The sequence below is a fragment of the Cololabis saira genome, chromosome 11 (genome assembly GCF_033807715.1).
Source record: "Cololabis saira isolate AMF1-May2022 chromosome 11, fColSai1.1, whole genome shotgun sequence".
NCBI lineage: Eukaryota > Metazoa > Chordata > Actinopteri > Beloniformes > Belonidae > Cololabis > Cololabis saira.
In genome coordinates, this window is record NC_084597.1 from 24,604,014 (window position 1) to 24,631,718 (window position 27,705).

A 27,705-nucleotide genomic window follows, 5' to 3' on the forward strand; every position below is an offset into this window, starting at 1 on the left:
AAATATAAACTAACAATCCTGAAGCTGTTGTTTGTGTCCTATTATAAATACATTTCAGAAAAATGCACAGTAAGGATTGATTTGTGCACAAGCCTCTGTTCTGCTGCACTTAACTAAGTGAGACTGTGTGCACCGGGGAGGGAAAGGGAAATGTTTGGTTTTTATTTTGTTTTTATCTTGCATGTCTTTTATGTCTTATACTGAAGCTTTGCGAGCTCCAGAGAGGGTGAAACAGGGAGAGGAGGAGAGTATTCTCAATTTCCTTTCTAAAAAGAAAATTCATTTGCAGTTGCTAATGTAATGTCATCGTTGTGTTTACTGAGCGTGGATGATGTATAGGGGATGTTGCATTGAGTGAGACTGCTTAATGATGCATAGAATTAAGTCTGTGGCTTTCAGCTGAGCTCCCTTCTCTCTCATACACTCCTCTTCCTCCCTCCTCTCTTTCATACACACACACACACACACACAGAAACTCAGACTCCTTTCCTCTCTCCTTCCCTCCCTCTCACCTCTCTTTCCGTTTAATCCCCACCCTCCTCCTTCTCCTTCCCACCGCACCAGCCTCTCTTTTTCCCTCTGATGCCGGCTGTCTTGGACTGTTGGCCACACGTTGCTCTGTTCTGTTGCCTAACTCCATCAATCACTCCGAACGGAGAGAAGAGAGTGTGCACATGTGCAAGGGGAAAAGAGAGGGGCGATAAAAAGAGTAAAAATAAGATATGGTTGGAGGAAACAAGGGAGATGAAAACAGACATTGAAAAACCTGGAGGGAAGTGAACAAATGAGTGGGAAGAACATCTCTTACATTTAATGATCCGCTGTGCGCGGTGCCAGTCCAGATAGCGGCCCCAAAACTGTGTGCATACATGCAGTTGTGTTATTTCTGGGTCTTACTGAGCTGCGACCAAGGAAAGAAAAGATAATGATGATGATTATGATGATGTGATTTTACTGCTTACTCTATGTAAATGGTTATTACCTGAGTGAAATGACTACCTGAGTGGGAGGACTGCAGTTCTAGATGAGCTGCAATAAACAGAAACGAAGTCAATTTGTCAACTTCTTAACAGTTGACTTCACTCTTCTCTTGTCGTCTTTGTCTATTTATAGTTAAGAATTATTAAGAACCTTTCTCTTTAACTTCCATTAAATCATTTATATTCCAGACTTCAACCTCGTTGACTCAGCAGTTGAATCTTAGTCTTTCTTTCTGCTGATGAAAATCTTGCATGAAGATCTTGCGTATGGGTGTGGTTTTTCCCTTGACAAGTGGGAAAGATGAAAAGGATAGGGATGAGTTATACACAAACATGAGTAAGGATCAGAGAAGGTAAAGTTGCCTGAGATTCTGTACAAACTCTCAATTTAATTCACAAAAGTTTAGATATTATTGAATTTCAAAAGCAGAAATTATAATTGCAAGAGTTTCAAAAACTGTTTTAACTCGTGGAGCAATAAGTGTCATGAGATTTTCACATGTGTAAGTAAAGCAAGGTACAGTACTCGATAGCGTCTTTGAAACTTTAAAAACATCATTGAAAGTACATGGCTTTGCTTGGCTTACCCTGCTGCTGTGAGGAATATTTGAGTTATTTTTGACCAGGATATGTCCTTTTATGCTAAAAGCAGTCTACTATTGCGGGATTGAATGGTCATGTGACTGCTCTGACCAACTCCCTCTCTAGTCGGTCATTAAATTACAGGATATGGTATGGAAGGTGAGCTGGAAAGTTGCATATTGGAAATATTTCCAGAATAGCATACTGTTCAGTTTGTTTTTTTGTCTTTTTTTGTTTGCATATTGCAGATTGTGTAATTACTCATGCATAATACGTTGTAGCAAAATTAACACCAGAGTGAAGTGTCAAAAGTCTGGAGTCCATTCATTTGTTACATCATTAACGTCACCTTATTATTAGGATTCCAAGCAGCTCTCTGAAAAGCCTTCAATTAACCCAACAATGCAAGGTTATTATAACAGAAATCAACAGGAGCATCATATTCATTCAGTTTCATTTTTTATATCGGTTCTGATAAAATACAAAACAAACTTTGAAATTCTTTGAAGGGTTATGCGTCATCGTATTTCAAGAACCCATCGTTCAATAACTCAGTTCCATGTCATCCCAACAGAACACTTAGCTCTCACACTGCAGGTTTACTTGCAGATTGTAGAGTCTCCAAAAGCAGAACGGGAGGCAGAGCCTCCAGATAGGTGGTTATGCTGTTACAAAAACAAAAAGAGAGCTGCAAGCCTGTTGTATTGTTGGACTGCGTAACGGCAGTTTACAACTGTTAGTGTTGAACCATGCTGCACCCTAATGTCTAGGGTTAGTTGTGGGGTTTTATTTTGGACCCAGTGGCAACAAAGTGTTAAATGAATATTGGTGAATAAAGGAAATACCAAAAATATGTTGGTTGTACCAATTTAATTTGTGTGGAACCTGTTGACCAACTAAAATTAGGTCACACTAATTAGTATAAAATAAATTGGATGAAAACTTATTTTAATAAATTGAACTTAAATGTATTATTTTACTTCTAATAACATTCATGTTTAAATGATAAATGTAAAATATGTACCCTGTAAATATATTATGTATGTTCATGTAACATAACTGAATTAGGTTGGATAAGCTTAAATATCTATTGTCGATCATAAGTAATTGTATCTAGTTTGGTCAATTCACATTGTGTTGATGTAATTCAAGTTAGATGACCTTAACATTTTTGCTTTTAACTAAATAAAACTACGTAAAACAATTTTGTGGAACCTGTTGACAAAATAATTTTAATTAAAGTCAATGTTTCATTATCAGCCACCTGCATGTCAAAGCAGCTCTCCATTTGAGTTCAGTTGGGATTTTGTGGGAAAAATATAAAATGCTGATCAAGAAAACAGTACACTGTATCAGCAGAATAGCAGAATATGCAGGACCTTATTTGGATAGTCCAATGCTGACCTTTAAATAAATAACAAAAACTTTAAACATTGCTGCAGTTTGCAAAACAAATGAGTGTTTAACATACAAACACAGATGAATTATTGCTTTGTGGTTGAAAGACAAAGTAAACATTTTATTAAAACTTAAAATATTATAAACATTTACTTACTATTCTCTGAATTTGTGATGGCTGCCATTAATGTGTTGCTGTGTGTGTGTGATTTTGATCTCAAGATATTAAGACATGATTCCAGCTGAGATGAAGTCAATATTCCAAACAAAATGTAAAAAAAAAACAAAAAAAAACTGTCATTTTAGATGCTGTTGGATGTTGAAAAGTATTCTTTTGAAACATAAGTGTGCTTCCTGCTTGGTGACAAGCTTTTTGGGAATGGAAATTATGTTTGATAATGAGAAGTCAGCCTGAGACAACGTACAGAAAACCTTTTTGGCGATCTGCAAATGTTTTGTTTGTGTGTTGATTTTCCAGCTTCTCTTTCACGTCCCACCGCTGCATATCTCACTCCGTCACTCACTCCATTGCTCCGCTGTGATCCAGCTGTCCGCCCCATTCATCATCCCGCCGCTCTCCCCCTCACAGAATTATTATTTCTTTGATGTGTTACTAGTTGAAAACAAATCCATTTTTCTGACCATCAATTCATCATTTGGAATGGGGAGTCACACTTGAGTTGTAGGGGCGACCACATTTCCCCAACTTGCACTGTGCCCGTGTGTGTGTGTGTGTGTGTGTGTGTGTGTGTGTGTGTGTGTGTGTGTCTGCATATTAGACGCATGTATCCTGCTGAGATCAGGGCTGAATGCAAGATGAGATAAATCTGAGGTAGATAGAAATGAAAGGAAAAAACGAAGGCAGGTGTTGTTAGGGAAAGTGAGTGAGAATGAAAGGTGTGTGTGCGTGTGTGTGTGTGTGTGTGTGTGTGTGTGTGTGTGTGTGTGTGTGTGTGTGTGTGTGTGTGTGTGTGTGTGTGTGTGTGTGTGTGTGTGTGTGTGTGTGTGTGTGTGTGTGTGTGTGTGTGTGTGTGTGTGTGAGAGAGAGAGAGAAAGGGTGCTTCGCTGTTCTTGTAGTCGTCCTCCTTCACCTAACGTCTGTGATAATTTATCACTCCTTCTAGCTTGGCTGACAAACTATTTGCAGGAAAATGAGTTTTTCCGCCACGGATTTGTCCTCTGGGAATAGAAAGGGGAGCTGCTGTGTTTTTATTCCATCACACACACACACGCATGCATGCACGCACACGCACACACACACACACACGCACACACACACTTTCAGATGGTTGTTCAAGTGCGCACCCACGCACGCTTGTGAGATCTCCAGCATTTATTGGGGGGAGGGGGAGGTGGTTAAGATAAATGAGGTAAATTAATAGAGTCACTGAGGGAAAAGATCTGCTTCCACACCAGCAGATCTGCAACTGACACACGAGGGATGGGGGCGCACACACTTTCTCCCTGTTCCTCCCTCCCTCACCTGCCTCCCTCCCTCTCACACTTTCCTCCTGATCCCTCGTTTGCCCTCCCACAGATGACAAATGTAACACTCAGACAAACAGCGATCAGGACCGTGCAGCATAATGTCAGCTTAGATCAACACTGGGACAAAAGCAAATATCACAGCATCGACACTGCATCACAGGCACTCAGCCTGCTTGTGCGTGTGTGTGTGTGTGTGCGTGTGTGTGTGTGTGTGCCGCTGCTGCTGCTGTTATGGCAGCTGGCCTGGGTCACTGGATTCCAATCTCACTTTCAACCTCATCAACCGAGATATCGACAGTGTGCTTGACGGAGAATTACGCGACAGTAAAGGCCTAATTACATTGCTATTACCCTGGGCTATCCATAATCGTCAAACACGACGCATCAGTGGGACATCACAGCAGTAAATCTGCATGCGCCCCCTCTCTGTCTCTCTTAATGCCTGTTATCATTACAGTGTTAACATTTCTTTCCACTTTATTGTCTGTCTACGACAGAGTCAACCAAATATACTCAAGTCAGTCACACTTTCATTATGTTGCCTGAATTGACTGAATGGAAATGTTTGGGTTGTAGTGGGAGCTGCAGCGTTCACTGTGGGTTGCATAACAGTGGGAGAATACAAGCGTATTGTAGAGTGAACATCCCACTAAATCCTGATTTTACTTTCAAACCATTTTGATCCACTTAGTCATCAACGGCTGTGTGGCCAGAGGAGGCGTCTCTATCTGCATTCATACAGCCAATTCACTTCGCTTTAGCGGCTTTATTCCACCTCGATGTGCTGAGTTAAATGCACAGAGGCTTAACATTTCATTCCACTGCTGACAGGGCCCTGTTCGGTCTTGGGAGGTAGTTACAGGGCCATGTCAGAGGTGAAACAAGTACTGTGTGAAATGTCGATCCAAAAAAGGTGTAATAGGGGTGTAAGGATGGCTGCAATGGGACGGTGAGAGACAGCCTGCTGTTAGGAACTTAACAATAAAAAGTTTCAAGAGAATAGCTACAAAGAGAACAGCAAAGCCTGAGTGACAACAAAAGTAAAAATGCTGCAGAAAGAAATATCAACAGGTCTGCAGCTATATTGGTTGAAGAGGCAGAGGCAAGCTGGTATGGCCGTGTTAAGAACTTTGTCACTTAACTTGCAGTACTAGCCTCTCAGCGAACCCTGCTGTCTGGCTCAGCCAACTGGAGGTGTCCCCACATACTGATGTCAGCCCTGCATCTCCCCGTTTCAGCAGCAGAAACACTACCAAACACCAGCAATGACTGCAAAACTGAGGCCAGCATTGTTGTGTAACCCAGTCAAACCTGGTACAAACTTGCATTTTTGTATTTGACTAAATAAAGCTCAGTGAACAAACTGACATCTTAGAAGCTTGCTGCTGCACAACGATGCACTAAAGGGTCCATCTTCAAACTGTAGAAAGCAATATTGGGCTTTCATGGGGTCATTGTGAATGCACAGCTGGGGAGTGGAGGTGGAATAAAGTTAGGATGTACACGGTGTCTTCACAGTGATCTCCATGTGAAAGTGGCTTCTTCCCTCCTCCACTGGCCACACAGACAAACTTATTTAACCTGCCTATCTATACATGGGTTTTACATTAGTTTCTGCCGTACTTCTCAAGTTTCACGTGCATACCAAAATTTAGCAGATACTTTACGTAAGACAACTTATAAGAGAACTTTGTTATGGCAAACAGTTGATAACTTAAAGTGGAAAATGTATGTTTCTAGAGGCATTTTACACTTTATCTGTTCAAATCACCTTTACATTTGGGTAATAAGAAAACAATTGTTCTGAGACTGATCAAAAAAATTAAAAAAATATCTGTCATGTGTGAAGGCCAGGTCACGGTATAAGAAAGCAAAAGTATTCTACTTGGGCTGAAGGCTATGATTGATTTGATTCTAACCAGCCATAAAACCAATATACATCTCAGAAGGACAGGAATCTACTGCTACTACTACTGTCATTTAGCAGATGCTTTTATCCAAAACAACTTACATCTGATAGAACAACACAATTGAGAAATCACATATAGGAATCTAATGAGTTTAAAGCAAAACAATTTGAGCAGACAAGGTGTGAATGTATGAATGAATGCCTCTTATTCATCTTTAGCATATTTAGCAGGTCTATAACAGAAACATTTACTTTAGGATTTAATATACGGGGACTGTGAATTATTATATTTCTTTGCAAACCATGCCCTGCTTGTTAAGATATTTCCGTCCTGATATTTCAGGCAGTGGATGAACAAAGAGAAATACTGCCCTCACCTTAATACCAAATGCAAGGGTAAAGTTTGGTGCATTTAGCAATGAAAAGTGACCTTTTACAGTAACAAAAAGTACATTCTTCCAGACTCATTTACAGTGAGGCTCAGATAAGAAAGGACACGTGAAAGTAAGTTCTGGGTAACAAACTTTAATTACTCGCCCATTCATGTTGTTCAGTTTCATTTATTTCATTAGAAGCTTTAGATATGACACTTTAATCAGAAGTAAAAAAAAAAGTGTTCTTTTCCCGCTGTTTAGATATTTTTCTACATCATCACTATACTATTCTCAAACAGAGGCTCTTTAACCAACCATTTGATAAACTCTATCTCTTGTAAAGGAGCACCTGAGTTCCCGCATGACACTTAACTCCACAACCCTGCAAACCGATCAGCCGGTAGCCAGCTTTGTGATGCCTGTCTCTATGGCGATAGCCTCTGACTGACAGGCATGACGACAAGGTCCACCAGCCACTCTGATCAAAGTCTCCTGCAATTACTAGTGTGAGTGGATCAGAGAGCACAAATGTGTGTGTTTGTGGCCTGTGTCATCCACACTGAGCTCACTCATGTAAATCATCAAGGTAATGACCATGTATTCTGATAAATTCCTCCACCTTGGTGGTGGTTTAAGAGAAAATGAAGAAGGATACAGGAAAGCACCAGTGACAAATCATCAAAAGGCTGAGGAAATAATAAACATGAGCGCGATAAAGTGAGAGTTCACTTCAGACCACCGGTCCAGGTCACATGTGGACTAAACCCATCTAAACATGCTGCTCACACCAAGCCCCTCTGTTGCTAATGGCTCTTACTGCCCGTATGCTATTGTAGGCTTCACAATAGCGATCATGCTGGGATTTTGTGTGGGGCTGGCCGGCAACAGTTATTAGTCCGCTAAAAGAAATCTAAAGGGGAACACAGTCAAGAGAAGAACAAGAAGATTTGGTGTCCCAATTGAAGGACAAGGGTGGTGGTTGGAGGAAAATGGAAAAGGAAAGTGGGGGGGGCAGGGAGTGAGGTCAGAGGGTAACACCAAAGCGGAAATGTGGGGGCATGGGGGTAACAAAAGATGTGACAAAGCTCAAGGGAAGGTGGGCAGTGCACAAAACACAGGGAGATGAGGAGGAAAAGATGAGGGGACAGAATGGAGGGGAGCTGCAGCAGATGGTAAAAGCTGGTCCAACAGAGAGGGGCGGCACCGAGAGCATGGGCGGAGGGGTGGCTCAAAACCTGTTGATGTCATGAGCAGCCAGGTTCACATTAAAAGATTGTCTTACAAACTATGCCTCTTAAGGAGGAAATGTTGTGTTTTTTTCCTCCTCCAGCATAGAAACGTCAAATGAAATGAAAAAATGCCCATAAAGACAAAGAAAGAGGTGCTAAATAGAAACACTGGGTGAATAAACATTCTTTTTTAAAGAAATACTTTGTCAGTTGAAGTGCGGAGAGTTTCAATATCAACACAGCAAAGAGCCTGAGGACCTGCATGCGCAAAATCATTACCCAACACATTACTGAGGTGTTTCTCATGGCCTACCTGTGAGTCTCATCTGGACAAGCTGACCACAAAGAGACATGCCCCATTAATAAAAGTTGTAAGTGAGCACATTTCACGCAGTACGCTCCTAGGGAGCGAGCGCAGGAGCAGGAGGGAAGCGACGCATCATACGGGAGCGCGCACTGCCAGTCGGGCGGACGCTCCTCTGCCTCCGAGAGGCCTGGAGGATGAGAGGGGATGAGAGGGGCTGCAAGCACCAATTACAATAGAAATCGTTTGTAAGATCAGTTTTTGTTGTTGTTTTTTTTTCCAGTATTTTTTTCTTCTCATATTACACACTGTGTCGTTTCTTCCTCCAACAGCGGTCCGACACCAAACACTACGGGGCCTACAGTATAAACAGGAAAATTGTTATGCATGATGTCTTATCTCCAGAGTCGGAAATGTTTGCTGCGCTGACCTTTTACCCTCATCTCTGGTTGCCACCTGTCGCCGCAGGTTACCTGCTTTTTTGGCAAACACAAACTTTCCTCCAGGAAGTAAATCCGGAGATAAACAGAACACAGGAAAGGAAAAAAATAAGAAAAAAATGTTACATCTTTACTCCGCCTGATTATGCGCCCAGCTTTTCTTGTTTATCTTGCAAAGAAAATAGCATAGCCTATATATATATATATATATATATAAATATATATAAATATATATATATATATATATATATATATATATATATATATATATATATATATATATATATATATATATATATATATATATATATATATATATATATATATATATATATATATATATATATATATATATATGCTTTGTAACGACAATTTAACTGACGCGCATGCGTTCAAGGACAGTCTGAAAAAAGTCATATTTAGGAATACATTTAATGTATGATTTAAAATCCAGAAAACGGAATATCTTTCGAGGGTTAGCATCAAATAGTCTTAGAAACCTTAAGACCTTAAGTTCTCTGCATCCAGTCTTTTTTTTTCTTAGAAATTCTTCTACTTCTTCTCATATTGTGTTTTTCCTCTGCCCCTTCCAAATCCCTTACCAATATAAACGATATACACAGCACGTTTTCTATGAGTTTTAAAATCCAGATTCTATTCAAAAGTACTGTAATTTATATTTACAGTTTTATTTGTGGGAAGACACGAAAAATAAATGTATATAATTCTATGGAACCCGGTATAAATTGGGCTTAAATGTTTTTCTCCCATGTGTGGTTGTCTTTTGGGGATTTCTCTCGCCATCGAATAACTAGCGTTTTTCTGGTGCAGAGTTAAATAAACTGACAACTTGTTTGTGTCCTAAAAATAAAAATATCTCACAGTTCCTATTTTACAACTCACGTTAAAACGGAAAAATATTAAACTTAAGGGGGGAAACGCAGAAGCTTTGGGTCTGCATTGATAATTATAGGCTGCTCGTAATGTTGGCCCTTGGCAAATGGACCCTTATAATTACGCACTATTTTAATTCACATTCGTTATCACGGTGACAGATACCGATCAGTGAGTTTTAATCCCTCGTTCAACTTTCGGCAACCTCTGTGTGCCTCTTGTGCCACCTCTCCCTGCAGGCACTTGTCTTTTACGCGGCTCTCTGGTCACTTCACACAAAAATGTTTCTGTTTCCGACTAATGCTACGATATCCTTTACTGTCTTGACGGCTGTATTTATTTTAAAACAGTGTCCCTTTTGTCCCCCAGAGTCTCTGATGTAGCCTAATGGCAGAGTTTTACAAAGACGAAACAATCCCCATCTGCTTGAGGAGCATTTTGCATCCCTGTTCTTAATTTGATCGCTTACAATCACAAATCTATTGTAACAGGCTTTAATAAATTAATTTAATTCCACTTTTCCACTTCTGGTCGATTTATCTTGAGTCCACGTGACTTTATTTTGGAGGCAGACAACATGGTGCCAATGGGAGTAATTTAAGGTGTTGTGTTTGTTTTACAGGTTTGTGAGAACAGCGTTAACAACATTTAAATCCACCAGGATCCTGACACCCTGCTGCTGTCACGCACACGCGGGCCCGGGTGAGGGTGCACAAGGTGAAATAAAGACGCTTCAAGTCGTTTTCATGCGCAATACCATTTCTTTAATGATTTGTTTGTGCAGCATTCAGCATAGAGTTAAACTTTACTAAAAATCAAAATTTTATATTTTGTAACATTATTTTTACTTTCAGACTTGTGGCAAAATATAATTGTTAAAAGGCGGATCAGTTGAGGAACTGTCTGACAACAAATTACCAGATATCGTGCGTCGGGAGAGGTTCACTTCTAAATATCAACTGAATTAAATCTGCCGACGCCTGATCCAGATGTCAGCGATTTTGTTGTCTTCTTTTTAAACTTATCTTTGCACAACTGACGTGACTGAAGACGAAGCTGGCACAGCTAGTCCCTGAGTTACTACGTTTTGAAACGTGATTTTCTGTCAGTGTTTAACCTTCTGCGTGCCAAACTGCCGACCATGGTCGTCTGTCGATATCGTTTATCTAAAATAAGTTGGATGCGTGAGAAACGGTGTCACACCACTGAAAAAAATGTCTAAGCAAGGGTCGGATGGAGTTAAAAGTAAAGTGTGTCCGCGCATCGCTCAGTGGGACGGCTACCAAAACACAGGGCCACCCATCCTTTCAAATAAAAAAAATCTAATAAATAAAAAATCAAGTTAAGGGAGGGTGGAAGGAGACGTTGTTCTTCTCAGTTCCCATAAAAGCACACCTCCTCGACACCAGCTGTCCAATGGGCGCAGTGCGCAGCCCTCCGCGCAGCCCCGGTTGGATAAAACCTGCCTCGCGTCTGCTCCGCGCACACATCACAACACAAAGCAAACACAGTCCAGTCCAGTCCTGCCTCTGCAAACACAGCCTGGAAACGCGGGCACCTTACGCATCAAGGGTCCCATCCTTTGGATAATAAACCAACAATCGTCGGGAGCGCTTTTTTTCTATTTGGAGGTCCACCCTGGAAAGGTAAAGAGTCTTATTAAGTCGTGTCTTATGGAGTATTGTGTCCTTCAATGAGACTATGAGAAATGAAAAAAGGAACAGTTAGCCATAATCTTGACTTCAAAGAGACAAATAGCGGAGACTTAAACTCTCTAGAAATAAAACAGAACGTTTCATATTAGCATGTTGCAGCGAAACAGAGAATAACCAGTAATAACAACTGATTGGAATATAAGTGTATTTATCTGACAGCAGACACGTGTGTGGCAAACGGGCACAAATCAGATTTAAAGGGAAATTTAAAGCCGGGCGAATTTTCTGCAGCATAGGCTACTGATATTTAGGAGCTGTTTTGATACATCTGCACCCAATCTGGAGCTAGAAATAAATCCACCGTAGGCTGCTATGTAGCCCATAGTTTCGGTGAATTACAGCCCAGAGGAATAGTCTCATCGGCTGAATTTTGATCTCTGTCAATTAGCTATATGCTGGTGTGAAGTAGAACATTTCTGTTCAGCACTGTAGAAAATCGTTAATCAATTTGAGTTTCTAAGCTTTAATTATAAGCTTTTTTTATAGAAATAATAATAGCATAAAATAAATAATTGTTCACAGTAAGACCCCCTGTAAGTTTTTTTGTTTGTTTGTTTGTTTGTCTGTTTGCCTTTTAGCGCTTACTAGTGAAACTGCTTTTAACTCTTGTTGCAGGTCTCAGTGGTTTTTGACATCCCAAATATCAGACCGAAAAAATTTCAACAAAACCCATATAACTGGAAAAAGAACAACAAAAAGGCAGATTAATTTAGCTAAATTAAAGTACATTGACTTAACAGTTGTAATTTTTTTACAACTTTTTTTTAAATAATTTTTTATCTTGAATTTTTCTCATTATTACTTTAGTTGATTTAGAAATCCTTTTCACAGATTGATTTAAATATCTGTTTTTAAAATTTCATTTAATTTCCTTTTTCTGCATTTCATAATTGATATAATTTCCATGATATAACATTTTGCAAATGTATAACTCATAAAACGAATAAAAGTGCAAATAATGTAAAGAGAAACTGACTATTAAAATGTGTTTTTTTGTTTTTTAAATGAGACTAATATCAGATTGTAAAAATACAACAACATGCTACAATAAGTCTCAGTCAAGTTTTTTCTTTCTTTCTTTTTTGTCAACTTTTTGCATCAAAAGGTTTGACAGTTGTCTAAGCTCCTCAGGGGAATATGACAGTAGGCTAATTTGTGCCTCAGGAAAAAATAAAACAGTGAATATAAACGTGACTTTTTTTTTATTTATTTCACCCATAACTGTCTTTCTTCTATTTTTAAAAACCAGGAACAAATAATCGTCACTACAGTGAAAGTCACAGGTCTCATATATTTATTCAGAAAAACCAAATACATTTGGTGCTTTTCTGTGCATACTTAAAGGCAATTGAGGTTTTTCTCCGTAAAAGTACTCTGGTCTCATTTTAATTCATACTTTTGCATTAAGTGAATCACTTTCCATCCATCCATTATCTTTACTTATTCCTATTTGGGCTACTTTGCTTGTCTCATTTTATGTACATTTCTAACTGAATGTCCTCCTGCAGCGGCTGATCTAATAGCTTCTCCAAACAAGGCTCACAAGTGCTAACCAGAACATACAACACAGATTTAACATCCAATGAAGACTTAAGAGCCTGATAATTTGCCTCATCTCTTGTCTCACTTGTCGCATTTTACTTTTCACTCACATCAAAGCTTTATGTTTTTGGATTTTAAAAAATACCACTCATTCTTTTTGGAGTTCAGGACCCCAAATAAAATGGATTCATTAGTAATGATTTAATTGTGATTAAAGGCACCCATCAGTTCCATTTATGATGCAATTGATTAATGCTAATATTTATTTATTTCAAAACAGTCACACAAGTGTGGCTGAAAGGGGGAAAAAATAATTTAAAAAATACAAATAATATTGTTTTCAGGACTTGCAGGCTCTCCCAGTTGTTACTGTGTGCAAAAATATACACACAGATGATTCAGAGACAGAAATGTAGAGCAACACTTGCAGGATGTTAGAAAGACACAAGGGACATGTGAGGACCAGTTTAGCGTAATCTCTGCGTGAGGCATCACAACAAACAGTCAGTTCCACATCTTCTGTCATCCTGCAGGTTGTGATCAGTGGCGTACTCAGCAGCATACTCATGTCAGACGAGGTCAGACCCGCAGTAAAAGCACTTTAGGTGGGACAGCGGTGGAAGACAGCATTGCATTTAGCTGGTGGAGCGAGGACCAGGAACTCAGGGAAATGTCCAACAACACTGGAAGAGGTAAATACCCAACATGGGTCAGTTTGCAATCCTCCGACATTTATCCTTACTCCTCCTATATTCCACTTCTGACCGGCTCATCAGAAAATCTGTAGCTCTTTCTGGTCTGAGTAGTACAGAAAAATTCACATTTTTATGAAGACAGGTGATTTTCAACTTCTGCATGTTTTTTGTCATGAGAACCTGCATCTCTTTACATACTACTCCAACTTTTAAGATCATTTTTTCACCTTTAAATTTAGAGTGGGGCAAGAATGTGACATTGCCTACATAAAATACTTGAGGCTTACAAGGTGCACACATGTTAAATCATTTCTAAACAACCATGGCTTCTCCTTGGGGGCTTTAACATAGAAACTCCTGACTAAACAGGTGATAAAAGAAAATGCAGTAAGGTAATAATGCAGATTATATCTTCATAAAAAAATGAGTTTAACTGTAAGCCTTCATTAAAAACATTGAAACATACAATTATAACCACAGTGTTTACCTTCATGCTACAATAACATAATGCGTTCTTAGCCACTTATTAAGCGTTTTTCATTTGTTTTAATGGTAAAAAGGTTGTTGAAAGATTAAAGGTTTTTTCTGTAATAAATTCGTGCGTTCGCCGCGTCTGTGCACCGCGTACGCGCATGCGTGCGCGCTCCCGCCCCCGTGGGGGGGCTGCTCTCTTTAATATCCTGCAGGTTGATGAACCTTGGCGGGGAGATTTTTTTTTCCACACTTCGCTGCTGGCGTTAATAGACGCTGCCCTCCTCCGTCGGGGCGCCGTTTGATGTGGAAATGAAAGCTGGGGAAAAAACAGCGACTGGGGGGGTTAAACTACGAAAATGTAATGCAACGGTGATGAGGACAGTGGAGCTGTTTGCCTGGTAAAACAGTTGTTACACTGCATTTTCCTGCTTGTCATTTTGTGCGATCTGAGGATAAATAAACTCGTGTTGGATTCATTGTACACATAAAACATATTTTAACCATATTAACTTTTTTACAAGCCTTTTTTTGTCACTTTTTGTCATAATTATCAGTAACTGAGTACATATATGAACAAGTATTCAAATTACTTTGCAGGAAGGAAATATTGTTTTACAGCAAATTATATATTTTAATAAAGGAGGGTAATACACATAAAACTGGTGCAAAACGTTTGTGAAGAGATTAAAATTTAATTCATTTGATCTCAACAGTTTTTAAAAAATGTGAAGCTATGAAGAATCTTGATTTTATAAATGTCATCTTTACAATCTACTAAAAGTAAAATATCATCAGCCGCTGCACAAGCTTCATGTTTTAAATGGTTGGATATAAATGAGAGGCCAGAACATAAGACAAGACCATTCAAAATGAGGTGATCGGCTGCAAAAGCAATTACAACATTGAAGAAACGAGCATCTCAAAGAAAACATTTTGCTGTAACCTAGATTTTTTTTAAATCATATATATTTGTATGTTTGTTGTCTGTGTGATTTCACATCCAGCATTTGTTTATCTGAACTGAAATTCTTTGAAGCCATTTGAATAAAAACTATCATCTTGAGGACTAGTTTTTATTTCCAAGAATGCTAAAAAATAATTGCAAAAATAATATCTCAGTGATTTCTATTATTCAACAGTCTTATTTATTCACTTTCACTTGTGTCTTGTTTTCTTATAGCTTTAAATGGAAAACTTCAGCACACTCTCAACACTGACCCTGCTGCTATTTATGAAGAAAAACATAATCTGCTTTTATCAGATCATTTGTTAAAATGTGTCAGATTATTTTATCACTATTGTTTTCTGGAAGATTTAATCTAATACCTTTATTTCCAAGCCAAATCCAATGTGTGAAGCTGCCCAGTGTAACATTGCAACTTTATCTCAACTTTTCTCACTTGCAGCATCAGTTTCACAGTTTCACTATTTAAATGTTGCTTTCATGTCAACATTCATTCAATGTTTTTAACAGGACACGTGTATCTGTAAAACTTTCATTTGTGCTCATGTGATGTATCCATTTGTAGCAAATATGTGTCCTTTAATGAAATATAAAACTTGGTTGTCATAAATGTCACGTGAAGATGTAGCATTATAGTTTCCAAAAGTATCATCCAGTACTCCAAGTGTGTGTGCAGGTGTAAGTGAGTACAGTTACAGTGTGTGCCATGACATTTATAAGTGTTCATCCCCCTTCCTCCCCCAGGTCATGGGGGTCCTAACCAACTAGGTGGAATGTTTGTTAATGGCCGCCCGCTTCCGGAGGTGATCCGGCAACGCATCGTGGACATGGCCCACCAGGGGGTCAGGCCCTGCGACATCTCCCGGCAGCTCCGAGTCAGCCACGGCTGCGTCAGCAAGATCCTGGGACGGTGAGTCAATCAGCAAGAGGCTTACTCAACTTCCAGTTGATGTTAATCAGTGTTTTCTGACCTGTTTGCGGGACAGGGACACTTTGGTGACATCTAACATGACTGAGACTTCCTTTTTCCTTTTCTTTTTTCCACACAATCATCCTCTACTTCAGCTACTATGAGACAGGCAGCATCAAGCCCGGCGTCATTGGAGGTTCTAAGCCTAAGGTGGCAACTCCAAAGGTTGTGGAGAAGATTGCTGAGTACAAGAGACAAAATCCCACAATGTTTGCCTGGGAAATCAGGGACCGACTGTTGTCAGAGGGTGTGTGCGACAGCGACACAGTGCCCAGCGTGAGCTCCATTAACAGGTGAAAAACAAAAATATGAATCAAATAATGGACGATAATGATTATTTGATTTTTTCCCATTATTCTCCCATATCCTCCTAACATAGATATGATTATGGCACTGCTTTCACCTTCTCAAAAATATTCAACGGTGCTGTTGTTTTTATTTTAGAATAATTCGAACAAAGGTCCAGCAGCCTTTTAATCTACCCTTGGATGGAAAGGGCCTTAGTCCTGGACAAACGTTAAGTAGGTTTCTACTCTTTGCAAACACATGAACAACAGAGGTTGCTTATCATTCATATCACCCCGTATTACCCCAGCATGCTGTAGGATTTAACTTTAGGATCTGCTGTTTCTTCCATATGACTAAGCTCATAACCTTGTAGAACAGCACCAGTGAGGTAGTTATATTTGAGTTCCCTGTTTCAACCCTGTGTCTTTTTTGTTCTGTTTCTCAGTACCGAGCTCAGCCGTCACCCCTCCAGAGTCTCCCCATTCAGACTCAGTGGGTTCCACATACTCCATCAACGGCTTATTAGGTATCCCTCCACCCAACGCTGATGGCAAGAGGAGCCATGACGACAGTAAGAATTGCATCAATGACGTAATTCTGACGCAAAATCCTTAAATATAGTGGAACCAAAAACTGAGAAAATTGAGAGAAATGTGGCTGAAAACTGTACTCTGAATTTCTCATGAAATGTGTTGCTTAGGTATTTTGATATTTCTGTCTGCCATTCTGTCTACACCAGAATAAGCTTTAATCCCTCAGATAAGGCGTTAGCTGAAATGGCTTGTTTGCAGTCCTGTTGTACTTATCTTTTTCAATATATATAACATTTTCTCATCACCTGTCTGATAGATCATTTTTAACATCATAAAAAAAATTCAGTTACAGAGACTTAAGTCCACAATGAATCAGCCAGAGCAGACCTCTAATCTTTCTTTCTGTGTCTTCAAGAGACAGAGGCTAAAATGGAGCATTTCAGAGCATTTCAGCCATTCAGGTGGCAAGAAGTCTTAAAACAATTCAGAGTATGAGGAAAAATATATAATTTTTAAAGATTCAGGCATGTTTATTGATGTAATAAATTCCCAAAGTAAAAATTTAAAGTCAGCATAGCATAGACACCTTTATTTTTTTTTTAAACATTTTTATTGCTCTATCAGAGACAGCTTTTTTTTCTTCTTTTTATTGCTTTTGAGGAGTCCGAGAGTCATGAAAAACATCTGTTTTTTTGGGTAGGGTCATTTGATTTCTGTTATTTAGTGCATCCTAATAAACCATGTGTTACACGCAGGCACTTCCACGCCAAACAATTTTGGGCTATTGGACTTTCCTTACCATGAATTTTGTACCATATATCGAAGTTGTGCGAAGTCAAACTTTTGATAGGATTTGAAAATGTGTAAATCCAGGGTTCATATGTTTATTTAGGTAAATGGGCCTGAAACAAAGCTCTGAGGTACACCACAAACTAGCTCAATCTCATCTGAGGCCAGTTTTACAGTAAATACCAGCTATTAACCACTTTATCCCAGAGACATCAGACAAAGGCTAAAGTCTGTAGAGGTGAATATTAAGGTGACGTGTCAAAGTCATCAATAATACCTAACAGAAAAAGCACACAAGGCCTTTTCTCATCATGCTGAGTGATTATTTTAATGCACTGTCATGAACAGAATCCTGAGAAATACATTTGAAAGATCTTAAAACAACAAATTATTTGCAGTTTTACATTTCTTCCTGTCCATCATGTCCAGGCGACCAGGACAGCTGTCGACACAGTGTGGACTCTCAGGGAAGCGGAAGTGTTCCAAGGAAACGGATGAGACTGGATCACTTCCCCACAGCAACGCAACACCTGGACTGCGGATTTGATCGGCATCACTATCCACCTGATTCCTTTAGCTCCCCCTCCAGCAGTAAAACAGAACAGGTAGCGATGAAGGATACATTTGATGTTCAACAATAAGCCTAAAGCTAGACAGAGGGATGATCTGGAATAAAAACAGTAATTCCTTTAGATGTTTATCACGACTACTTGGAACAGGGAACCACAGAACTGATCTTCCTTTTTCCACTTGTTTATATTTGCCCACACAAGCAATATTTGAATCAATAGTTACCTCCTGTTTATCATCCCCAGACTTTGTACCCACTGTCACTCATCAATGGCACCCTAGACGAGGCCAAGACCAGCCTCTCAACGCCCAGCTCTATCATTGGACGGAATCTCTCGGCACACCAGAGTTACACCATGGTAACAGGTGAGACTTCATACGGGAGTTAAAGCGGAAACTAGGAATGGGCGATATTTTACCGTTCACGATATACCGTCAAAAAAATTCCCCACGGTAAGAATTTGTCATCTCACGGTAAAAATGATAAATTCCCCTTGATGATGTTTTTGTGTAAAACTGATTTATGGAAGGAAGGAAGGAAAGGAAGAAGGGAAGGAAGGAAGAAAGAAATGAGCCTGAAAGAAAGAAAGAAAGAAAGAAAGAAAGAAAGAAAGAAAGAAAGAAAGAAAGAAAGAAAGAAAGAAAGAAAGAAAGAAATGAGCCTGAAAGAAAGAAAGAAAGAAAGAAGAAAGAAAGAAAGAAAGAAAGAAAGAAAGAAAGAAAGAAAGAAAGAAAGAAAGAAAGAAAGAAAGAAAGAAAGAAAGAAAGAAAGAAAGAAAGAAATGAGCCTGAAAGAAAGAAAGAAAGAAAGAAAGAAAGAAAGAAATGAGCCTGAAAGAAAGAAAGAAAGAAAGAAAGAAAGAAAGAAAGAAAGAAAGAAAGAAAGAAAGAAAGAAATGAGCCTGAAAGAAAGAAAGAAAGAAAGAAAGAAAGAAAGAAAGAAAGAAAGAAAGAAAGAAAGAAAGAAAGAAAGAAAGAAAGAAAGAAAGAAAGAAAGAAAGAAAGAAAGAAAGAAAGAAAGAAAGAAAGAAAGAAAGAAAGAAAGAAAGAAAGAAGTTTTGCAGTACAGGTGTACTAATTTAATTGTTTTTTATTAATTCAATTTAATTGGTGTAGTTTAGTTAGTTTAGGTTTTTTTATCGTCATTTTTATCGTTATCGGGATAAATGCCAGAAATGATCGTGATACATTTTTTAGTCCATACCGCCCATCCCTAGCTGAAGCATCAACATCGATTTACTCACTTCTATCACTCAGTCTGTCTTTAATTTTGACATCGTTTTCATTTCCACTCATGTTCACCATTTGTTTCCATCTTCTCAACCACTGTCTGCACACACTGGCTCTCACCACCTCAGAGCCCCTACAGACACTGCAGCGCTGTCTAAAACAGGAAATGTCCCCAGAAGTGACCAACGCAAGCCCTTCACCGAACTTTGCAGCGTCCAACCTGGCATTTGTGGACCTGCAAACGCTGCAGAAACCTGTTTCTCTCAGTAGCAGCTGCAACAGCAGCAGCAGTAGCACCTCCAACCATTTCCCTAACGCCTTCAACTCATTGTCCCATCATCCACCAGCGTATGGGCAGTTCAGCAGTCAGTCTGTCATCTCAGGTAATCCAGACATCCATCTCATTCATGTTCAAAATCATTACATGACAACGTGGATGTTTCTTAAAGTGACTAATAGGACTTTTTTTTTTAAATTCATGCTTACTTATTCCTTGATGTTTTTCTTTTGTCTGACAAGAAGTCAAAAGCTGAGGAAGAAGATCCAAGATGCAAAAATTATTAAATATTTTTACATTTCTGATTTATCTTTTAAATATATATTGTTAAAATATAAAAAAAATGGAAATTAACCCATTTAACTTAAATGATTCAATCTCTTTACATGTACCCCATAAAAAGTAATACATTTCTATATGTTGATGTTCGCAGTGTTTTGTGCTGTTTTCAGGGCGTGACATGATGAGCTCCACCCTGCCGGGTTACCCACCGCACATCCCTTCTGCTGCCCAGACAACATACTCATCCTCTGCCATCACAGGCGTCGTAGCAGGTAAGATGCACGTTCAGAAATAAAAGTAAAACCAATCAATGCATCAAACAGGTAAAGAGAACAAGAACGTGAGGGGTGATGAAAAGCAGGAACAGAAGAAAAAGTGAGGCTTGGATAGAGGCTTGCAGATTAACAGGGAGACAGGCTGAGTTAATCAGTATCCTTGCCAGGATGGTAAAGCGTGTGTGTGCGGTTGTGCTCGCGGGCGCTTGCGGGCCCGGGGATGCAGGGAACAGGCCGGGGGTTCCGCCCTGCTGCCCACACCCCCCATATCCAGACACCTCTGACCACATATTGCCATGGGAACCAGGGGGCCCAGGAGGGGGATGCTGTGGGCGGGAAGGGATGTAAAGTCTGGATACGAACGAAGAGTAGGAGGTCTTTGTGGTGCATGCGTGTGTGAGCTTACTGTTGTGTGTCAAGATGCTTGCATGTGACCAGAATGTGTGTGTGTGTGTGTGTGTGTGTGTGTGTGTGTGTGTGTGTGTGTGTGTGTGTGTGTGTGTGTGTGTGTGTGTGTGTGTGTGTGTGTGTGTGTGTGTGTGTGTGTGTGTGTGTGTGTGTGTGTGATGTGCCTTTTTTATTTGAAGTCTGCCCTCCGAAGCGCGAAATGAGAGGGTCTGATTTATTATTTTTCTGGTGGGCTCGCTGTGAGGAAGCGTTGATACACAATTACTGAGTGAAGGGGTGTATGTGTGTGTGGAGTTTGGGGGGAAAGAGCAGGAGGTGGAGGAGGAGGGGGGGGCTCAGGGATTCATTCCAGCCAACATAATTACCAATTAGATATTGGAATGTTTAAAAAAGAGAGAGAGAGAAGAAAGAAAGAAAGAAAGAAAGAAAGAAAGAAAGAAAGAAAAGTGTTGGAGAGCAGGAACTGCAGGACGAAGAATGGAGGAGGAAGAGGGCATTTCAAAGGGCAGTGGCTGAAGGATACGATGGGGCCGACAGCTGAAGAAAGAGGGCGTAGAGGCTGCTGCATGCACGCACCACTGGTCTGAGGGATTTTACCCTCAGCTACCCACCTGCACCGCAGATTAATGGTTTACATGCTGCACTAACTGCTGGTGAATTATGAGCTAAGTCTGAGCAGATGCTGGCACACAGACAAACAGCCCGACTCTTCAGAGCATGTCTCTGCTTGGCTTTTAATAACAAACGTCTTGATGAATTTTATATGTGATAAACAGACATGCGTCCCAACATCTTGTATTTGCAGCAGGTGCAGACTACACGGCTCAGTCCTACAGTCATTCACCCTACACTTCCTACGGTGACGCCTGGAGGTTCACCAACTCCAGCATATTGGGTGAGCACAAGAACACTCTGACAGCAGTAACAGCATTTGTGTGGCGCATTTTTATTCCTTGGTTACCGCTGGCACAACTTATGTAACCATTCCCTATTAATATTGATTAGATGTCTAAATATGACCTCTAGAATAAAAGACGATGTAATCTGCACACAAAAATTCATAAAGCCGTTCTGAGAATTTAGAAGGACTCCCTTCTACTGACCTTGTGATTCACAAACATTTAATCGTTGCTTGAAACAAATTAATCACTGCCAAGAAATGAAGTGTATATTGCCTCAGTCATGTGTTTAGCACTCAAATGTTTTTCCTCTGTAAAAACAATGATCCATAATAATAAGTATGATTTACACAAAGCAATATTTTACAGTTACAGTCAACTTAAGGCTGTCTACCAACCCAAAGGAGCAACACTAAGCAAATAAAAGGACCATACATAAAGAATATTTAAAAATGATTTCATTAATGCATTTTTTAAAAGATTTGAATTAATCTATGGTGTAATATAGGGAGGCTTAGAAATACAATTTTCAACAATCAGCTCTATTTTCTACTTGACATTAAGTCCAAACATCCCCATAGTCTGTGTTGTATTCCCTAAGATGATACAATGTTCCTTATCAGCAGTAATAGGGGTTCAATTCAATTTAATCGGGTGGTATTATTAAAAAGAGGGAGTTGTCTATAAGTATTGTACATGTTCATGTTAGCTCAAATAACAAGCAACACAAGCCCCTCAGACTGTCTGTCAAACCTTTAATCACATGAATTCAGAAAGCCTGACTTCCAAATATAATCACCTTCCTCTTGAGATGGCTAACATCTGTGATTCCCTCCTCCTCCCGCAGGGTCACCCTACTACTACAGTTCGGCCTCCCGCACCGGCCCCCCATCTGCAGCCGCCTACGACCACCTCTAGTGCCCGCTGTCGGTAAGGACTCTCTGCAAGTGGACCTTGAACTCTGCCAACCAAGACTGGAAACTGCTGACATATAATGACGGACCGAGGCGTGAAAGTCAAAACTGGATTTGAACTTGTGACTCTCCTGACGAACCAACACCACATTCTTTTTACACCCTTCCACGGTCAACTATGTCCACTTATATGTTATTTATTTTTCAAATACCATTCTGCATGGTGACTCATGCACGTTTACACTCTCATCCAGGGCTTGTCTTCACTAAATCAGCCTGGTGATGTTTCACATGGTGCATTCTTTCCATTTAAATATTTTTAATGCAGTTTCGGCCAAAGACTTTCTTTTTCTGGTATCATCAACCCAACTCCACTGATTGAGTTAGGGAATAGGGATATGCAACTTCTTTATACTGAACTATGCCTGTTTTGTTTACTTTTTTATTTTTACACAATTTGAATCCATTCATTAAAATGTAATATCCTATTTTTGATCTACATCTCCTTGCAAAATATGTTTGTGATTAAATTAGCTGTAAATTCAGATTTCCTGCGGTGAACATCGACTGAAAAGGCATTGGCTCACTGCAAAATACACCCCTCAAAGATGATTAAAGTATCTGTCCAACTAAATGTACATAATGTAAATGATGAATTACGTATGGGACCGGTGATGCAGTTTTACTCAGAGACTGATAGGTGAATTGAAGGAGATGAGGGGGATTTAACAACAAGGCTTGAAATGTTTTTGTTTTTGTTTTTGCTTGAGATACATTTAGTTTGTTGTCATGCTGGAAGTTCTGTTGTTTGGCAAAGAAAAAAAACTGTGACTATTTTTTCTTATACTATTATTAATATTATTGCAGATGTAAATATGGAATTTCTAAAGATTTATTTTAATTAAAGCATGACAAATGGATTGTCGCCAAGAGTGATTACTTTGTCTGAAAACTTTTTTTACTATCATTATTATAATTATTATTATCATTATTATTATTACTGACATGCTGAAATGCATATTTTTTGCAGCTGTCGGCATTTTAAAAGGATGAGGTCAATGATCCTGAAAACACGCATCTGTCTAATTTCTTCTTTTATTTTCTGCATCATGTAGTTTTATTTGCAATCATTTCGCCCCTCTTTGCGGCCTCATTATTGCAGCGCGTTAACGAGGCCACGGTTCGGCGGCGCCGCGGCCCACCTGGTGCCACAGCGGCGCGCGGGACGGCACGAGGACAAAACGATGGTCGAGGCGCAGCAGCGCCCGCGGGAATACGCATTGGAATTCGTATCTTAAATGTTCCTTAATTTGAAATTACACTACTTGTATAAATATAGCTGAAAAAGTAATGTAGCTGAAAAGTTGTGATAGTACTGTAATTATTGTAAGCAGCAAAACAAGCTCTCCAAAGAGAGTTTAAACAGGAGCAATTCCTTCAAGCCATTTTCCTCAGGAGATCAAGTTGCTCATTTTGAGGTTTTTTTCCACCGATTTTAATTTATCTGAATAATAAATACAATTATAAATACATTTTAAATAGCTCTTGCTATGTCCTCAATCGACCACTACAATTTCTGCAGGATGTTTTTACCATGTAATTAAAAACATTCTGCAATTGTTGAATTAAAGGTTATAAACGCATTTGTCTGCCCTCTGAGACAATCACCCAAAGTCTTCAACATTTTTGTCAGAGTTTTATTGTATCTACTGAAGAAGATCAGCCCAGATGTCCCCCTGCAAGCAGAGTCTTTAATCTGCTCACATTTCACTGGTTTCCTTACATTATTCCCCCTTTCTCCAGCTGCACCACTGTACACTCAGCACAGCCCTGTAAACTTCAAACAATGGCTGAACCTCATCCCATTGTTTTGTCCAAGTGGCCTAGCCCTCTTCATACAGCCCATAAACATACTTGGCTCTCATTGTTTCCAGGTCCCTGCTCAGGCATGAAGGAGCACAGACATCCATGTGAGTCCATACGTACAGCGCCGCTTTCAAGTTGTCCCAAAGGGCTGGAAAAAAATGCTTTGACGGAACCTGGTTTTGGATTCCTCGGGCAAGGAAACATGGGCAGCAAACGTTAGACATTAACGGTCCCACTGCCAGGAGAGTTAAAAAGAAAACATCATACTGCAACACACAAGCTAAAGTCTCTCTCTGGGCCTATTAGTGAGGAGGTTTCGGGCCACAGTGCTTCTGGTAATGAGCCTGGCAGCACAATACAGGCAACGGGCCGGAACAGCTGAGGGCAGACAAAGCTGGCAGGACGGAGTGACTGGGACTTACATTTAACACATAGACATACTAATGCTGCGTCTGTGTGAAGTGCAGAGACAGAATGTCTATCCACTGTATGTGTGTGTTGGTGTGATAAGTCACTGCGTGTGTGTCTCTGTGTGTGTGAGGTGTACAAGTTATGTGTCCCATTATCGTTATGGGGACAAACCCAAAGACAGTAAGGGAGGCCACTGGAGAAATTCCTGCCAAAAAGGCAACAGAGGAGTGTGTGGCAATCAGTGGGATGACGGGTCGGTGTTGTCCGGCGCCAGTCATCTGGAAAGTTCTCCACTTATCTCTGGGCCGGAGTTACAGGCCAAGCAATTCAGCTCAGCAAATAAGTATTATGTAGGCTGACAGAATTTGTCTGTCCAAATGAACTGTGCTACTGTGTGTGGTAGGGCTGCTGTGCCATCCCCACCCAGTCCAGGCTTTTTTTGGCTCTCGAGAAGACACAGATTGTGTGCATAAACTGTTTTGGACAAAACTAGCTGGTGATTCTGAACCTTGTGTGGTATTTTTATGTGTCTGTCATCGATAATAGGTTTGGATTCTACTCTGGCTACATTTCATATCAGAGATTCATCTTCACGTGCTTCAGCGGATGAACTCGTCAGATCATGTACCAGCATCTAAACACTCGTCTTTCAACCTTTTTCCCACGGTTGGACTTTAAACTATCTGTCTGAGCATATTAGTAAAGTCTGAAATTGGAAAATGTCATAACTGAGTCAAACTTTTTTGCGTTTTCATTACCATTTTTCACTCAACAAAATGGTCCGTCTTGAGCATCACAGTCCTTTATGCCATCAAGTGATTCTGTTGCAGATGTCCGTCGACCTTCCACATCTTAAGGCTGCACATGATTGCAATATCAATGTAATGTGTTACACTTAACATTAACTAAAACACAAAACACATTCTGCAAGGGACTGACCGGAAAGTAATATCCTCTAAAACCATGTTTATACACAAACACTGAAATAAAATAGAAAAGGTTATCAAAGCTGCAAAACGTTTAACCTATGTGCAATAAAGTCAAAACCAAAACAGCCCCAGTTAGGCCAATGCCCCGTAGTACAACTGTTAAAATGATCTGGAGTCATCACTAAATTTAACAGACTCTTCCCTCACCAAAGCTCCATTCTGGCAGGTCATCAGACACCACTTCAATCTAAAATAGCTAACTGTGACTGAAATAAGGTGGGCATGTTCCAGGCCTGCTCGTACCACCCGTTTGGAGCTGTGCCAGGTTTAAAAACACTCTTCAGAAAACCTGCGTTTGATGTCACAGCAGCTTTGTCCAATTGTTCTTATACAGTCTATGATGAAACCTGATGCGTTGGCGTACAAAAACACGGCAATGTGGACTCCAGAGCGATGCTGATACAGCTCCAGTTTTTTTTCTTCAATTTTTTGAGTATTTTTGTGCACATAGTCAAGAAGAAAAATAAGAAACACAGACGTAATTGAATGTGATGGCACCCTGAAAGCTTGTGAAAACATTTGTTTATTCCTGCCGAAAAGTGTCTGAGTCAAGGCAATTATCTCACCTGCATACTTCAGTACATACAGTAACATAGTAAAACTATAAAAATGTGAAAAGAAGGGATTTGTTGTTTATTTTACAAGGAATTTCTTAAGCTGTTCAGATAGATCTGTTAGTATCCCTAAAAATGATCTTAAATCATTAAATCGAACCCTTTTAACCTCAGTTATTCACATTTCAGTTGTAATAAAGTTCAGCTGTCAGAAAACATACAACAGTCATCCTAGAGACTCAGGTTTGTATTTGTTCGGTCGACTGCATCTGAAGACTCTTACACTTCTTTTTTTTTTGCTTTCCTTTGCGTTCGGTTAAACCACCTGACTGAGTTTAGGTATTAACAGCTGTATTATTCGGTTAGGGTGAACATTAACATCATGGCAGAACTTAGAAAAAGAGTTGCCGTTTCATAGTGTCCACAACAAATCAGGAGTCGGTTTCTGACTGAGAGGGGAGTGAACCCTACCGTATCTAGAAATTACATCAAATTGATGATACTTCAAAATGTAGTATATATTTTTGAAAATTGAATGAGACTCAACTCTGCTTCCTCATTTTTTCCAGGAGCCTTAATATGTTTTTCTCCAGCTTCTCTGGTGGGTTTGTCTTAATGTTTCAGTTAATGATGCCAGTGACATTGCATCATTTCATGGGTGGCAACCAGACATAGCTTGCAGCTTCAATCACAGTGGCACATCTTTAAAATCTTTAGAATCTTTAAAATCTCACTCTTAAAATCTCATAGCCATCATTGTTGTCCATCGTTCATGTGGTTTGTTGTGCTAGTCTGCCCCTGCAGGCCGGAGCTTCAGGAGCTGCGTGCTGACCTGCAGTCCTCTGATCATCCCACTGCTGCTTCCACCTGTCTGTGTGGATGTCTGCTATATGCTTGCTAACATCCTGGCCTGGAGTTTTTCCTTGCCACTGTTTGGCTTAAGGTTTTTCTCCCACTAGGCTAGTTTTTACCTGCCATTTTTTATGTTATATTTATGTAATAATTTCTCGGGGGTCATGTTCTGGGTCTCTGGAAAGCGCTTAGACTTCTGTTGCAATAGACTATATATAGATTATATTATAGGCTATATAAATAAAATTGAATTGAATGGAATTGAAGTCTTTTGAAATCATGACAAAGACATCACCATTATTTGTTCCCATCAGTCGTCTTTACCCAGAACACCACAAACTCGAACAGCGTGAACTTAAAACACTGCAATCGCAGGCCCATAAAAAGGTCTGAAAACACCTGAAAGAACTTCAAATGACAGCAGCTTCCTCAGATTTCAAAAAGCCATCTTATCTCCCCCACCTTTGACTATAAAGCAACTGAAACAAATGTGCCAGTCAAACAGAGCGAAGTGGTCAAACAGAGGGTGTTTCTGTGCTGGAACAGGCAGGTGCCCTGTGTCAGACCAACCCATTAAACAGCACACAGACCCTGAAGGCAGGAAGCTGCT

The 27,705-nt window shown here is 39.8% G+C and overlaps 1 protein-coding gene across 3 annotated transcripts; it reads left to right on the plus strand.

Annotated features, from left to right (window-relative positions):
- Nucleotides 1–11,104: 11,104 nt before the first annotated feature.
- Nucleotides 11,105–23,283, plus strand: pax8 (paired box 8). 3 transcript variants are annotated; one of them, XM_061734114.1, is made up of 12 exons: nucleotides 11,105–11,244; nucleotides 13,389–13,547; nucleotides 15,733–15,898; nucleotides 16,054–16,251; nucleotides 16,403–16,479; nucleotides 16,692–16,817; nucleotides 17,998–18,173; nucleotides 18,384–18,504; nucleotides 19,497–19,751; nucleotides 20,098–20,199; nucleotides 21,416–21,505; nucleotides 22,357–23,283. In XM_061734114.1, exons 2-12 carry the CDS (start codon nucleotides 13,526–13,528, stop codon nucleotides 22,425–22,427), a joined length of 1,404 nt encoding a protein of 467 aa, XP_061590098.1. In that variant the 5' UTR covers nucleotides 11,105–11,244; nucleotides 13,389–13,525; the 3' UTR covers nucleotides 22,428–23,283. The 3 variants fall into 3 exon arrangements, with proteins under 3 accessions (XP_061590098.1, XP_061590099.1, XP_061590100.1); XM_061734115.1 differs by having other exon boundaries at nucleotides 15,757–15,898; XM_061734116.1 differs by lacking the exon at nucleotides 19,497–19,751.
- The last annotated feature ends 4,422 nt before the right edge of the window (nucleotides 23,284–27,705 follow it).